The 17042-nt window shown below is 42.5% G+C and overlaps 1 protein-coding gene across 1 annotated transcript in view; it reads right to left on the bottom strand.

The window, feature by feature from the left end:
• LOC145394175 (trichoplein keratin filament-binding protein-like) overlaps positions 1–17042 on the bottom strand; it is a 112278-nt gene that overhangs the window by 93517 nt on the left and 1719 nt on the right. Inside the window, exon 2 of the mRNA XM_080268158.1 lies at positions 527–793. Coding sequence (XP_080124284.1) covers positions 527–793 — 267 coding nt within the window. The remainder of the gene's footprint in view (positions 1–526; positions 794–17042) is intronic.

Here is a 17042-nt window from a genome sequence, read left to right as displayed (position 1 = left end):
CAGGGCGACTTGGAGGCGATTTGTTTGTGGCCACCCCAAACGGGATTGAGGCGTCTGGCAATAGATAGATAGATAGACAGAAAAAGAAGAATCATTCCAAACTCATACAAAGAGGATGCATTGCTTATTGTTTTTAGTTTCAAATTCCTTGCAAGACATTACAACCTTCTCCAGAGAAAACCTGGCAGAGCTCAAGAGAGAAAATATATCCCCAGGAAGTGTCATGGTCAGAACAACTGTAGTGGATTCCTTGAGCCAATAAATATCACCGAAAGTCCACACAATGGCAGCATTTCACCTTGTTTCCTACACTGCTAAGTACCTAGACACACTTGTCTCACACTAGGGCTGCACTGAGAAGTGCCATCTCACCCTACAGTGTATTGTGGTGGTTGTAAGAAGCAACTACCTACAGGCAATGACACGACCAGAGTACATACGTAAAATATCATTACAGTTAGACAATTCCAAGTAAATCTTATAAAATATATTGCAGAATACTATAATTACAGCACACAACACTTACGGTTTACATCTGGGTTGAGCTAAGGTATTATAGTACTGGGCTTCCCACTCTCTCCTCTTGTAAAAGTTGACAGTGTTTCTCCAATCTTCCATGCGCCAAGCTTCCTCATTGCGCCGCTGGTTGTAAGCCTCATACCACTGGCGTGCTGACCCTGGTCGGCTGCCTGGACGCACCTTCAGAGCACTCACTGCTGATGTGGAGCGCACTGAACCTGCTGTTCCTGGTCTGCGACGAGACATGACAGCAGGAACGGATCCTCTGGTTATCCTGTGGGTTATAATTTCACTGGCACTTAACTTCCTTAACCAGATGGCATATTCTGTATTTTATTCTTGTTATTACCAGACAAGTTTAGAAACATTAGGACTTTTTAAAGTGAATGGACTAAATATATCCTTCATTAACTCCTTCACTGCTAGACATCATGAGGTTGTTGTTTCGTATCATTTATACAGGCTCCACATGTAAGCATGTTGGAGCCTTTATCAATGATACAAAACAACAATATTCAGAGGTACCAAGAGGACACAAATACATGTGTCATCACAGCACAAGGAGTTACAATATTTCTGAAACATATCATCATCACCATCATACTAACCATACCCGGTATTCCTCACAGTAATAAATGGGGGGAAGGATTAAAAAATAAGAACCAGAAGGAGTAAAAAAATAACTACCCACACCACAGCCCAAGAAATGGGTCATATATGTATTCATTCACCATTCATGCCTTCAGAATTCTTGGCTATAGCTCAGGCAAACCATCCAATGAAAAATCTGCTGCAATATGTCTGTGAAATAAAGACTATATCATCAACTGCAAGTTAAAAAAAAGGGGTGGACCGTGGAACCCATCATGTGAATAATCAGATATATATCATCATCCCATTTGTAGCGTTCATAATTTCATTTGTTTTCTCATCTTCTACCTCTCATCTTCTTATAGATTAACTAGTCAAATTTATCCATCTTTTTCTCAACCTTTCACACCTCCCAACTTCAAAATTAGCCACATCATGGAAAACATCTCTAGCTAGGACAGTTTAGCTTTAAGAAGACTTCTTCTCAGGAGAGTCTTTCTGTCTCTTGGAGTTTATTTTTTGGTGTTTTGATTTATGGGAACATTTCTCACATATTCATTTGTGAAGGAAGGGTAGCAGGAAACATTTTTGGAAATGAGACAGCTAAAGCATGGATTGAAACTGCCAGGTTTGTTGTGACTGCAACAGCAAATTACCTTGGACTTAATACAGTATACAGGTATATACAGCATGATCCACATGCAGTACTATGTAACTCAATTCTCAGCCAGCATTACTGTCTCTGCCCTGTATTATTTTTTATTTCCCATAATCATTTTCATGCTCTGTAGCGGCTACTTTTTGCACACTCCGATTGTGCGATCAGTTATTAATTTTACAAAACAGCCAAAATGTCTTTGTTTCTCACACCAGTAAAGTAAGCTGTCCATGCAAAACACGAACACTGGTTGTTGTTGGTGCTGTTGCTCAACCATGGTCTATCTGGGAAAGCAGACCCATCAACCACAGGCAAGCAACTGCCCCTGCAGTGTCATCCATTCAGTGAACTGTTATTCTCTTGTGGATGACAGCACCTTGCGACAATGTAGTGCAGGGAAAAGTGTGGAGGTCTGGTTCCAGGATGGACACCACATTTGTGGCACTTTACTCAGTTAACAGGGGGACCATTACAGTTTCCACGCCACCATGAGCATTATTGGTATGCATAATATATAGACCACCCTGGTCCTATTCTTTATTCTACATCTGTCAATGGCTTTTGTGTGTTATGCAGCTCTACATTTTGCCCTAAAGTATTGGTATTAATACTGTGCTGATCATTTTTTGGACTAATATCACAGTTCACTGAGCTCATTATCTCTAACACTAATGCCCCCATGAAAAGAAAAAACAAATTTCCCTCACAACTGGTAAGAAAGATGAAATTTGAAGTCACCTGGAGGCGAGGCAGAGGAGACAATACTCAGGTGGGAGTATGACACTGTAATACCCCATAATTTTGCAGTAATGATTAACGTGAGCATTAACTCTAGTAGTGATTAAAATATAATCCTGGAATACAACCTAAGCTAGCTCATGAAAGACATACACAGACAATACAAATAAGCATTTTCTTGCTTCTTAGGAAAGTAATCAAACAAGGTTGGTTCTGGCAGGGAATCTACCCTAGGAAAATGACAATGGATTGCCAGGTGTTTATGGCTGGAACAAAACCTTCATTCATCTATACTGTATTTCATATCCAAATTAGTACTTCTAAAATTATATTAACCGTTCGTCATAGTGACATACCTTATACGTCATTTCTAGGCAACAGGAGCGTATGAGGACATACCTAGGATGTCAAAAGCCAGTGCTTTACTATGGGGATAACAGAGGGCTGTCTAGCTCCTCCTCCTACTACTTGGATATGGTAATGGGGGGAAAATAGACTCATGGGGAGGTGGTTAAGGGGTTAAGCTCGTGGTGAAGGGGTTAATGATTTTTCCCACAATTAATTATGGTAAACTCTCAATTTTCCAGCATAATTCAGCCAAGCCCTATGCCGAATAACGTGAAACGCCAGATATTGCACAGTAACCCCCATCAGCTCAATATTTGGCACTGAGCCGGTTATTGTGTTACTATCCGTCTCAACCTTCTATCCTAAAAACTTTCGCATGAGTAAATAATGAAAATTAAGCATAAAATACAATAAAGTAATGATACAATAGAGTAATACAGTAATATAGCACTGGTTGGCTACCATTTATGAGCTGGTGATTGCACAGAACCACCGGTTATGTCCCGTTTCAGCGCTGAATATTGCAACGAGGGATAATTGAGAGTTTACTTATAGCAGTCAAGTAATGTATATAATTGACATACTGACAATGATAAAAACGGCCAGATAATGACATTTCTAATATTTTTAAAGCATGTCTATCTAAATGCAAGATGCTGGGTTAAACTCTGATGAATGCTAAAAACCCCTAAACCACAAAAACAAGTAAATCTGGATATTGTCCTACTGCAATATCTTAAGCCGTATTAAGAATCATAATTTTACCAAAAACTGTCAGTTTACTGAAATGGGTGGTTTCTAGCCATTTTATGTACTGGCACAGGATTTTACAGAGTGTGTGTGTGTGTGTGTGTGTGTGTGTGTGTGTGTGTGTGTGTGTGTGTGTGTGTGTGTGTGTGTGTGTGATTGCGCATACTCAGCAGACGTGTTTTTCCTACCCTGAAAATGTTATATAATTCACTACAAAAACAGGCACTGTTCTGAGAAAATAAAGGTCAAAATTCAGCTAATCACTCCTAAATACTGTATACTAGAAAAACGTTTCATTAATCTTTTGCCCACACGGGCACAACCTTTCCATATTCCTACTGAAATTAGTCTTTCACAAGATACTAGTACTTCTTATGCTTCACAAATTGCCACAGATACTGGGCATTTTTAAAATTCTACCTGTGAAATACTTAAAGACTTATTTCTATCACACATACTATCCAAGTCTGGCACCAAAGTGGGTGGCCTGGTTTTGTCCACTTGGGTTTTTTCAATAAAGCCCACTTAGAAAAAAAAACACTATTTATTTAGTTTTTTTTTTTTTTTTCAAAATAATGAATTTAATCACCTAAATTCAGTGTAACATAAATGAATGTTAACATGGATAACTGTGCTTAAGGTCGAGGAAAACAAATCTTAATACTGAGGTTTGAATAAAAAGTAAATTTCCTCAGGCAATTATCCAGTGAACATAAACTTTACATCCACCATTAACTAATTTTGTAACCTTTTAGGATTACCAGGAAGTTTGTTTTTGATAGATATGGCTTTTGCTTAGTAAGGAGTAGAGTAAATTTGTAATATAATCAGTGCTTAAGTTAGGTTAGGCCTATGTCACGTTAGGTTGTCTCATATAATTACCACATCTCAATCATCTGAGGAAATTTACTATATCAATGCTACTTTTTTAATATACAGTAGGTCTTTATTTATTTATTTTTTTATGTGAGGAAGAAGGAACCAAAGGCCATGGACCCACAAAATTGTTCCTTTCAAGAGAAAAACAAAATACAAGAGAGAGACAAATTCAAGATCCGATCATTTCGAGATGCCTGGACACACTGCGTTTGAAAGACTGGAGATCATAGGAAGCAGGAAATACAGACAGAGGGAGACAGTTCCAGAGTTTACCTGTTGCATAAATGAAGGACTGGGAGTAACGGTTAACTCTTGCATTAGAGAGCTGGACAGAAAAGGGATGAGAGTTTGCTGCTAGTCGGGTGATAAGGGCCTGTCGTAGAGGTGGAGGAATGCATGCAGACAGTTCAGAGGAGCAGTGACCATTGAAGTAGCGATTGAAGAGAGATAAAGATGCAACAGTGCGATGAAGAGACAGAGGTAGAAGGGAGTTAGTAAGAGGAGGAGAGTTAATGAGACGAAAAGCCTTTGACTCCACTCTATTGAGAAGAGCTGTATGTGGGGAGCCTCCCCACACATGAGAGTTGTACTCCACACAGGGGCAGATAAAACCCCTGCATAGAGTCAACAACTGTGCAGGGGTAAAGAAGGAACGAGTCGGCTTAGCACACCTAATCTCTTGGAAGCAGATTTTACAAGAGATGTAACATGATCTTTCTAAGATAAGTCCCGAGTAAATGAAACCCCAAGCATGTTCAAGGATGATGCAGAATTAAGCTGAGTATTATTAAACATTAGTGGGTACACCTGTGGAAGATTTTGTCAGGTTGATAGGTGTAAAAATTGAGTCTTTGATGTACTAAAAACAACAATATTTTTTTTACCCCAGTCGGAGATACGAGCCAAGTCAGACATTAGATGTGCCATAGCCTCATCCCTTGTTTGCTGAAGTAACTGCTGAGATGGACATTGTGGGAACCGAATGGAAAGGTGAAGGGTGGAGTCATCAGCATATGAATGGATAGGGTTAGATGTACAGCTCAGAAGGTCACTGATGAATAAAAGGAAGAGAGTTGGTGATAGGACAGAGCCCTGAGGAACATCACTGTTAATAGACCTAGAAGAAGAACAATGGTATTCTACAACAGCGGCTATAGAACGACCAGAAAGGAAGCTAGAGATGAAGGCACAGATAGAAGGATAGAAACCGTAAGAGGGTAGTTTGGAAATTAAAGATTTATGCCAGACTCGATCAAAAGCCTTTGAGATGTCAAGTGCAATGGCAAAGCTTTCGCCAAAGTCCCGAAAGGAGGATGACCAGGAGTCTGAAAGGTAGGTGAGAAGAACACCAGTGGAGCGTCCCTGACGGAACCGATACTGACGATCAGAAAGAAGGTTGTGATAGGAAAGATGCTTTAAAATTTTTCTATTAAGAATTGACTCGAAAACTCTTGAGATACAGGATGTTAAAGATACTGGATGATAGTTAGAGGGTTGGGAATGGCCACCTTTCTTTGGGACTGGCTGAATGAGAGCAAACTTCCAGCAAGAAGGAAAGGTACAAGTTGACAGACAAAGGCGAGAGGGCCTAGGCAGAGTGTAAGCACAGAAACACAGTTCTTGAGAACAACAGGAGGGACTCCATCAGGCCCATATGCCTTATTAATATTGAGGTCTGTGATGGCTGAAAATACATCAGCTGAAGAAATTTTAATGTCAGCCATGAGGAAGTCAGAGGGGGGAAGTGATGGAGGAACAGCACCGGATTCGTCTAAGGTGGAATTGGAGGAGAAAGTCTGAGCGAAAAGATCTGCTTTATCAGTAGAAGAAATAGCTACAGAGCCATCAGAGTAGAAAAGAGGAGGGAAGGATGATGAGGTAAAGTTGTTAGAAAGGTTTTTGGCAAGGTGCCAGAAGGAGCAGGAAGAATTCGAGTCAGAGAGTTGAGAGCATTTAGTATGGTTGAAATTATTTTTAGCAGAGCGAAGAACAGACTTAGCACGATTCTGGACAGAAACATATAAAAGATGTGATTCAGGGGTGGGTTGGCCCCGGTACCTTTTATAGGCCCTCACCTTGTTGCAGACAGCATTGGAACAAGTGTGATTAAACCAAGGCTTTCTTGCATTAGTCAAAGGATATGAAAAAGGAATGTATGCTTCCATGCCCGAGAGAATAACCTACGTAATGCGTGAGGTACACTCAGAAGGCTCTCGGCCATGGAAGCAATAATCATTCCAGGGAAAATCAAAGAAGTACTGCCTGAGGGCCTCTCAATCCGCAGCTCCAAAGCGCCACAGACGACGTTTCTTTGGAGAGTCCACAGGCCATACCGGAGCGATAGGACAGGTTAAGGTGACAATGTTGTGATCAGAGGAGCCCAACAGAGAGGAAAGATTAACAGTGTAAGCAGAAGGATTAGTTGTAAGGAAAAGGTCAAGTATGTTGGAGCTCTCTCTAAGGTGGTCAGGGATACGGGTAGGATGCTGTACAAGCTGCTCTAGGTCATTAAGGATACAAAAGATGTAGGCTTGTTCACCAGGTGGATCAGTGAAAGGAAAGGAGAGCCAAGGTGGTGGTGAACATTGAAATCTCCTAGAATGGAGATTTCAGAGAAAGGAGAAATGGATAGAATGCATTCCAACGTAGAAGAAAGATAGTCAAAAAATTTTTGATAGTAGAATTAGGAAATACGCAAACAGCACAGATATATTTAGTCAGAGAATGACAAGAAAGCCGAAGCCAGAGTGTAGAGAATTTAGAAGAATCAAGTTCAGAAGCATGAGAGCAAGATAAGTCATTGCGTATATATACACAACAGCCACCTTTGGCTTTGAAATAAGTATAGAGAAAGTAGGAGGATACAGAAAAGGGTCTGCTGTCAGTTGCCTCAGACAGCAAAGTCTCAGTTAGAAAAAGAAGGTGAGGTTTAGAGAAGAAGAGGTGGTGCTCAACAGAGTGAAAGTTAGAGGAAAGGCCGCGAATGTTGCAGAAATGAAGAAGAAGAGAGTCAGTGGTTCCAGGCAGCTCAAGTCGTCACCGGGAGAGGGGCAGAAGGTGGGGGCATTTATGGTCCCCCCCTCTGGGGACTCCGAGGCCACGTGTTGTGCTACCATGATTTTTTGTTGAATTTTTGAAAAGGAAGTGTGGTGTGTACTGTGCATGTAGTTTGGTGCTGATAATTAAAGAAACTTGTATTGGAGAGCATACTGGCCTACTCTCTGTGTTACTGATACACTGAAAAAGTTCAGCAAAGGGGGATGGTCGGGACCTTGTCCCGAGGGCTAATGAAACGGGAACTCCAGCTCTCCCTGTCATCAGCTTTCCATCCACCTTGGGAGTACTGCCCTGCTCGACCGGTGCTACAGTCTATTTGATAGAGCTTGATTTGATACCCCAAGGCTCTTATTACTGTTAAGATGATGTGTCTATGCACTTATGGAAGTGATTTTTCACTTGCAAGAAGAATGGGAAATGTAAAAGTACCAAAGAAAGTTGTAGCACCAAAGGAAGTGAGTCCTTCTCCAACTACTGTGTTGTAGCAGAAAAGGAAATGAGTTCTTCTCCTACCACCGTGTTGTAGCAGCAAAGGAAATGAGTCCTCCTACTACTGTGTTGTAGCAGTAAAGGAAATGAGTCCATCTCCTGCTACTGTGTTGTGTACACTGATCTCTGTCAACTCATAAGGTGTGCTCTCATGCCAAAACACATTTTACAGGGTAGCAGGCAGGCCAAGGGTAACAGACAAAAAAGTCAAAACATGGTCATCCCCGACATTCAACTCACTGTGTAAAATTCTCATTGTGTAAAACTTTAATTTAATTGGGCTGTCCATAATTAGGTATAAACATTATTATTTTATCAGTTTTATGGTACACTTTGAAAAACCCACCTTTGCCTGGGGTTTTTCAAGTTATTTTGTGAGGAAAAAAAAAAAAAAAAAGGTGGGTTGGGCTTTTTCTGATAGAGTGGGTTTTTTGCCAACCCTGATACCATCACCCCAACGAAGTTACCAACAAAAGCAAAACTTGCTGCCAACTCTCCAAAAGCACCAATAGGTTAAGCTTGGATAATTTCAGTTGATTGTTAGAACAGGTTAGTTTAGGTAAGGATAGGCCAGGTTACCCGGTATATTAAAATAGGTCAGGTTATGGCAGATTAGATTAGGTCTGATAAGTTATGACTCATATTGTGATTTGGCCGGGCAGGTATTCAGGGGCTCTTTCATTGGTAATCAGTGAATCCAGTCAGTAAACAGGCTGCCACGGGCAAACTGGCAGCTTCCTTAAATACAGTATCCCAAAATAGGTACCGTATAATTTTTATCTTTACACTTCGCTGCATAAATAACCAGATAACAGTAACTATCCAGGTTGCATACTATGCTAAAATTACTTTCCTAAAGAGCATGGAATTGTAAGAAGATAGCTGCAATCGCCTTTCCCGTTCGTTTCATTTCGTTTCGTTTCATTTTTGAAGGCTCTAACATGCTTGCATGCATCAGCTGTGGTCACCTAATGGCGGCTCTCCATGCTGCTCAATCTCTGGCAGCTTCCCTATTTAGTCTCTTATTCCTGACGTCACACTCAATGACCTCGTCCCAGGTCTTTTTCGGTCTACCTCTTGCGACCTTATCCCTAACATTAACACTTCTCACTTTCTGCACCCAATATCATCCCCCATCCTCTCCACACGCCCAGACCATCTCAATCTACTCCTCCTCATCACAACATTAATACACTCCAGTCCCATCCTACTTCTCAATTCTTCCATTATAAACCTAGCCCCCCTAGGCGTCACACTCAGGGATGCAATGCAGATTCACCCAATCATTGTCATTTCTGTAAGTGTGAGCCTGCGAATATCCTCTTCCTTTACTGTCCGGGTCTCACTACCATACAGCATTACATTTCTACCATATGCCACATACAAAGATCCCTTAGCACGGAGGGAGAGCCCTCTCAATTGCAGGAGAGGCAACAGCTTCCTGAACTCCTTTCAACCACTCCTCACTCTTGCCACAGAGCTAGCACCTGCCCCACCTCCACCGCATAACATGTCTCCCAAATAACAAAACTCTTCCACACACTCAAGAGACTCAACAGCAAGTTCAATCCTTTCACACCTGGCAATATCCATATGCTCTCCCTGACATACCACACATACGAAATCAGGGTTATCTCACAGTCTACCTCTAATACCACTACATCTCGTATGCACCCACTTATCACAAACACTGCACAGGATGGAATTACTTCCCATGCCCTTGTGGTAAATCACACAGGGCCGCTTCCCCTCTTCTTTGATAGTACTGCCCCCAGCACTAGATACCATCACTTTTGTTTCATTTGCATTTACTCTTAAGCCCTTGCACCTCATACCATCTCTCCACTTCCTAAATCTTTCCTCCACTTCCCTTTCATTCTCTGCAATCAACACCAAATCATCAGCATACATCTCCCATAGGAGTCCATTTCTGAAGTCACGTGAGAAGGCATCAAGTACCATGATAAACAAGGGGCTCAAGATTTACCCCTGATGCACACCAACACTCATGGAAAATTCATCACTCAAAACTCCATTCACCCTTATGGTACCTGGGTGCGAGCACCCACATACATGGCCATAACCACCCTAACCAGCCACTCCTCGATCCCAAGCTTCCTCATTGCCCACCTCACCACCTTTCTAGGGACTCTGTCAAAGGCCTTCTCCAGATCAGCAAAAACAAAGTTCAGGTCCCTTTTCTTTCCGATATATTTTTCCTGAAGCTGTTGAACAATGAATATGGCATCAGTGGTCCCTTTGCCTGGCATAAACCCAAACTGCAACTTATCAATATTCACTCTTTCTCTAATCATACCTTCTATAACTCTCTCCATTACCATCATTATCTGATCCAAAAGCTTTATGCCTAAGTAACTTCCTCTTTCCAGGGCATCACCATTTCCCTTGTACACATTTACAATTACACTGTTCAGCCAATCATCTGGGACAAAATACTCATAAATAAATGCATTTATCAAATCAGTGACTAACCCTATTCCTGTATCTCCTGAGGCTTTCAACATTTCCACAGTCAACCCAGACACACCTGCTGCCTTCCCCACCTGCATCCTACCTATTGCCCTGCTCACAGTACAGTAGTTGCATCAATCAAAGGCCAAGGGCCGAACACTGGTTCTGCTGGCTCCAAACCTTTCCCATTCCAGTCAGACTCCACATTGAACAACCAGTTGTAGTGCTCTCTCCAGGGATCTTTAATATCTCCACTGTTTACCACTACTGTACTTTCTTTCATCATTCTTCACACACTGCACACCCATGATATCCCTATTCTTCCTCTTCATCTGATTTGCCACCTCAAATATCATATTCTTCCTTTCCCCACTATTTAGGTTATCAAGTAAAGGACTCTGAGACTCAGATCGCCATGTAAACCTCTCTTCTAGCTCTAAGTTTGGCAGCCAAGTAATCCTCTCTGATACAACCCTTTCACCACCCCCGAAAGAGCCTTCTTTTCTCCTTAACTGCTGCTTCTACACCCTCATCCCATCACCAAGTTATTTCATGTCTTGGAGGGTCCCTTGTCAATCCACACACTGATCAGTAACTCTCAAGAGGCTGTTCTTGAAGGCTCTGTACTGTTGATTAACATGTCTATCAACGTCTCCCTGTTTAGCCACCACTCTATTCATCTCGCTACAGAAGGCAACCTTGACTGCCTGGCTTTTCAGCTTCCATATTTTCTGCCTATGTCCATAGGTCCTCTTTTTCATCACCCGCTCCTTATACACCAAGTCACATATCAATAACTTGTGTTGCAGCACACACTTCTCACTCCCTTTAACTTTAACATCCTTCACTAACCTCCTATCAGCCCTCCTGACCTCGAAATAGTCTATCTGGCAACTGTTTCTCCCACACTCATATGTAATCAACTTACTCTCTCGTTTCCTAAAATGTGTGTTGCACACAATCATGTTCACTGCCTCCCCAAACTCAAGTATCCTCTCCCCGTCATTTCGTGTACCTTATTCACATCCCCCATGAACTCCTTCATATCCTTCAGCTGCTTCACCTACATAACCATTTATGTCCCCTCCCAAAACTACAGTGTCATCATTCCCAATATTACTTACTACAAGTATTAGGTCATCCTAAAATCTATCCTTCTCTGCAATAGTACAGTTTTTATCAATAGTTTTTATTTATATGTTCAAATAAGATGGGAAACTGAATAATTATCTGAATGTTTTTTATCATCATCCAATCCCACATTGCCCCATGAGGAGTGTAGGAGCCCGGGGCTAGGCAAGTTGGTCCTGACATTTAAGATGAGAGTGACCAGCCTCACTCATCCCTGAGTGGCATTACATGAGCAATAAACCCCAACCACCCTTTAGATATAAACCTTTACTGGCTCAATCCGACTGGAGCACCGTAATTACCCACTAAACCACCAGGCGCCCTGAACATTTTATTCTTTATTATGCAAAATATACCAGTAAAAGCTAGCTCAAATGTGTTATTTGGGGGGTTTGGCTGCTTTATTACTGTCCATTAACAGCCTTTGCTTTAATAAAATATGGATAGAAGGCTATATATATATATATATATATATATACTGTACAGTAATCCCTTTAAGACCCGTACACCCAAGTCCCAGACACCCCAAGTCCTGGACATTTTGGGCTCGGGTCTTTGGACAAAAAAAAAAAAAAAGAAGAAGAAGAAGATATGTGTTCATCCCTACTTTAAATTTGCCACACGGTGATGAACAGCTGTGTTTTGGTGTGTAGTTACTTTGACGACCATTAGAGCACCCCTGCATTCCTCCCAAGATCCCGCCTACCCACCATCGTGCCTGCACGCTCATCGCCATGGCTACCCATGGCTCGTTTTTGTGAATAAACAGTGAATAAACTGCAATACCTTGCCACTAGACCACATGGGAATTTACAGTGTTGTGCAATGTTAAGATATTAGAATTCAGAGTGCAAAGGATTAAGTGCACAGTGCAACACTGGCATGTTGCAACTGGAGTGGTGCAAGTAAGAACAGAATGTGCAGTGTTAAACAATTATAAATCACAGTGCAAAGGATTAAGTGCAGCACAACACTGGATTACTGTACATGCTTCAAGTGCATCTTCACCACTCTTAAAGCCATAGAGGAGGCGGGTTAATCTTCGTAATGGCCACGAACGTGTCATAAGTACCCTGTACACTGCTAAATATCTTCCATACTTGCTTCTAATTTCTCATTCTCTGGTTCCTTTTCATTTATTTCTTGGTTTCTGTCCCTTATTTGTGTGAATAGGGTCTTAAACAGGTGCTATGCAGGTCTGGTAGGGAGTTAGTTAGGTGGTTTTCAAAGTTAGGTTGGACTAGGGTCCATAAGTACCTGTCCAGGGGGCATTTTCCCAAGTCCCGGACAAACCCAAGTCCCGGACATGCCTTTGACTCTATCACATCAGATCTTGGATATATATATATATATATATATAATTATATAGTTGGGTTGTCCTTAGGTATATAGTGAAAACTGAATATGGAAAATCTTAATGGGCCACCCACTAGTACTATATTGTGCCAATAATATAAAAGCACTGCATGTAAAATTTTTTTTGTACGTTACTCAAAATATTCTGGTGCCCCAACAGCCCTGAAGTTACTCCCTATATAGGAGAATGGGACCATATTCCTCGAAGCCTCTCATCAATCCACAAGAGAGCGTGGTCATGGCGGGAAAGCAATGGTGGGGAGGAAAGATGTTGCAGTGGAAGGGTAGGGCTAGGGTGAGGGGGTAGGGAACTGTGCAGTCAGTAATGTGTTATTCCCCCTTTTACTAGCTTAGCGAACAGTTGTTTTGTGCATTATAAAGGTAAATAACAAAGTCTTTCATCTGAGAAATCTTTCCAGGTGGTGAGTCAATCTCGAGGTTTGATTGTAATGGCTACAGTTGGCAAACAGCCTTATTTCTAGGAGGATGACGACCACGACAAATGTAAGGCAGAGAAGGAAACCAGGTAGAAGGCTGAGATCTGGGTGGATGGACAGCCCCCACCCAGCTCACAGGTGGTAAGTTGCCATCTAACGGTGAGGACCTCCAGCGGCTGTTCCATTTTCTGCAGAAGGAAAAGAGGATCCTACAAGATGCTGCAATGACCGTGGACTCTGAGGTCATTGGATTCTAGTATTGCACCAGATTTCCAGTGACACAGAGTGAGTGAAGGATCCCAAAAGAGGAAAACTGTACGAGGACTAATATTCCCTGAGCAACAGGGAGGACAGGAGGACTAAGGTGGAAGAAGGGAAGTGAGCTGACTTCAGACTGAAACTGAAGAACCTCTTCAACTTGGTGCACATGGATGCCATGACGCTGCTAATGAATGAAGAGAACAAGGCGTTTCTGAAGGCTTAACAGGAGGAAGGCCGCCAAAACATCATGCTCAGTATTGACTGGAAGCCATTCAATGCTGAAGTGAAGAAGCATGAGAGAGAGGAGACTTCCCAAATTCGGGAACTATGAGAGCAACAGCAACTGGCAGCGTTGGAAGCTTCTGTTGAGTTGGAGGATTCTGAAGAATGTAAAGAAAACAAAGACCCCTGTTCCTGGACCATCCACGTCAACTACCACATTCTCACCCAAACGACAACGATCCTAATCTCGTGCACCTGTCACCACTCTGGAGTTACCTAATGCTCTGGACCACATAAGTCCAGCAACCACACTGCTGTCCACATCTCAGCTCCTGCAGCATCTGTGTATGGCAAGGATCCTTCAACTATATATGGCTTTGAACCGGCAGTGCATCCATGGGGGGCAAATCAAGGCCCATGGCAAACAGGCAGTAGCTCTGCATTCATCCATCAAGCCTGGTGTTGCCCTCACTATTCACTAGGACAGTAGGTTGGTTGCTGATGAACCTGGCCAAGAAATGTTCGAATATTTACCCATCCTGGTGTCTGGAGAGTGCATTGTGAAGCTGTTCAATGCCCCCAAACTGCAATCAGGAACAGGAACTTCCATGGTGGAGGTGATCTTTGCTACCCTGCAAGAATGGGACCTAGTGGATTCAGTGACAAACAAGACCTTTGACACAACTGCTTGCAACATCAGAATTCACTCTGGGGCCTGCACTTCGCTGCAGGAAGCACATCAGTGAGATCTGCATCCAGAAAGTCTTCACACTCTGCACTAGCACCATCACATTAGGGTCAGACATCCCTCTCTTCAAGCTTTTCAAGCAAGAATGGAGCTTCATTGTATCTCATCCCTTGAAGCTGCTCGCCAACCTTCCTACCCGTTACAGCAAGGTCACCAACTTCTGCCATCTTCAACTCACCACCCAGCAGCCACGGGAAGATTACTGGGAGTTGCTCGAGCTCATGATGATTATCCTTAGTGGAGTTCCTCCTCGTGGTTTCCACATTTCATGGCCTGGCACCTAACACCTTGCCCGTTGGATGGGCATAATCATCTACTCAGTTTAGATGTACCTCTTTCGCAGGCAATTCAAGCTCACTGTGCGAGAGCTTGCCACAACTGAGTGGTTTGTCATACTTGCCATCATGATTTACATCCCATACTGGTTCATAGCACCAGTTGCTGCTTCTGTACCTCAGAACAATCTCAAGTTTCTTCAAGACATCCTGGACTATGGTGACTTGGACTTCTCATCCACTGCTGCGAAGGCCTTCAGTCCTCATCTCTGGTACGTTTCTGAGGAGCTGGTTGGCCTAGCATTCTTCAATGAGTCCCTCGACTTTGAAAGGAAGAGGGCCATGGTCACAGCTCTGGAGAACAAGGAGAGCGATGAGCCTGAGAAGAGAAGGACTCTGGAGCTGCTTGTGGCTGTCTTTCGAGAGAAGAACCTCTCTGATTTCATAATGAGCGCCACTCACTGCCTTCCATTTTTCCTTGGCTCCTCCAATGGATTCCTCAATGTCAACCCATCCACATTGGTTGAACGAGATGACTACAAGAAAGCCGAGCAATGCCTCAAGTCACTGAAATTGCAACCCCTGTCATTACCAAAGATGAGGAGCAGCAGCAGTTTCTGTTCCAGGTCATAAAGGCTCATTGTCAGTGATTCCCAGACACTCAAAAAGCAACCGTGACCTCTCAAACTAGGCAACAATGAGCGGGGGATCAGTTCCCAAGACATCCCCCCAATGAGCGGCAAATACTTACACCGTAAAGGGGACCTAGGTGCGCCAGCAGGGTATTCAGCCCAGATGACACAGAGTGTGAACTTCTGGATCTTTGGGGCACCAGTAAATACTACAGTATAAGACTGATATTTTACATGAAGGGTTTTTGTACCAAGAGGAACGAAAGTGCTGGGTGGCCCAGCATGGAAGTGAAAAAGTTACTACATGACAGTATTGTGATACCAACTCTAACGTATGGAAGTGAAGCTTGGACGTTGCTGGAAGGACACAAGTCAAGAGTGAGAGCAGTGGAAATGAGTTATTTAAGAGGAGCCTGTGGAGTCACATAGAGAGACAGGCTGACGAATGAGGATATAAAGGAGCGTTGTGGTGTGGATGTGGATGTGATAGGAAGCGTTATGAGGAACACACTGAGGTGGTTTGGCCATGTGGAGAGGATGGAGGGTGAAAGACTGACGAAGAGAGTGTATGTGAGTGAGGTGGATGGGGGAAGAGGGAGGGGGAGGCCGAGGATGAGATGGAGGGATCAGGTGGAGAGGTATATGAGAGAGGGGGGTGTGAGTTGGGAGCAGGGCAGTGAAATGGCGGGGGACAGGGCGACTTGGAGGCGATTTGTTTGTAGCCACCCCAAACGGGACTGAGGCATCTGGCAATAGATAGATAGATATATATATATATATATATATATATAATATGTAGCTATATACAGTATAAAGGTAATCCTTAAGGAGACATAGGACCACCACTTGAAAAAAAAAAAAAAACTACCTTCCAAATGATTCAGTGACTTTGTGGAGGATTAAAGAAGTGCATTTTTTAGCTTTTTTTTTTATGCGAAGAAGGAAACAAAGGCCTCGAGCCCGCAATAATTGTTCCTCACAAGAGAAAGACAAATTCAAGTTCCAATCATTTTGAGATGCCTTGACACACTACGTTTGAAAGACTGGATATAATAGGAAGCAGGAAATACAGTATGAAGAGAATCCATCAATAAACAAGAAAAGTATGAATTAAAGGATAGACTGGGTTAAGTTAGGATAAGTCTGATTAGGTTAGCATAATATAGGATAGGTTAGGTTAGGATAAAGAGGGTTGGGTTAAGTCATGAAAAAAAGGGTTAGGTTTGGATAACAGGCATTGATAAGGTCAATTTCATTAAAAAATGATGTTCAAATAAGGCATCCATCTTCATGCACCACAAGATGTCATCTGTCTGTCTTTGGTGCCATTAGGGATTGTAAACAAACATCACTTTTTAAAGTTTTCTATCTACCTAGTATCTATCTATCTATCTGTCTACTGTATCAATATCCTGATGCCATAATCCAGTAAGGGACGGCCGTCTGTCTTTAAGTTACCTGTTTTACAGGGATTGGCAC

Source organism: Coenobita brevimanus, chromosome 26 (genome assembly GCF_032717465.1).
Source record: "Coenobita brevimanus isolate Jiangsu-jjx chromosome 26, ASM3271746v2, whole genome shotgun sequence".
Lineage (NCBI taxonomy): Eukaryota > Metazoa > Arthropoda > Malacostraca > Decapoda > Coenobitidae > Coenobita > Coenobita brevimanus.
This window is presented reverse-complemented; position numbering and strand designations above follow the sequence as displayed.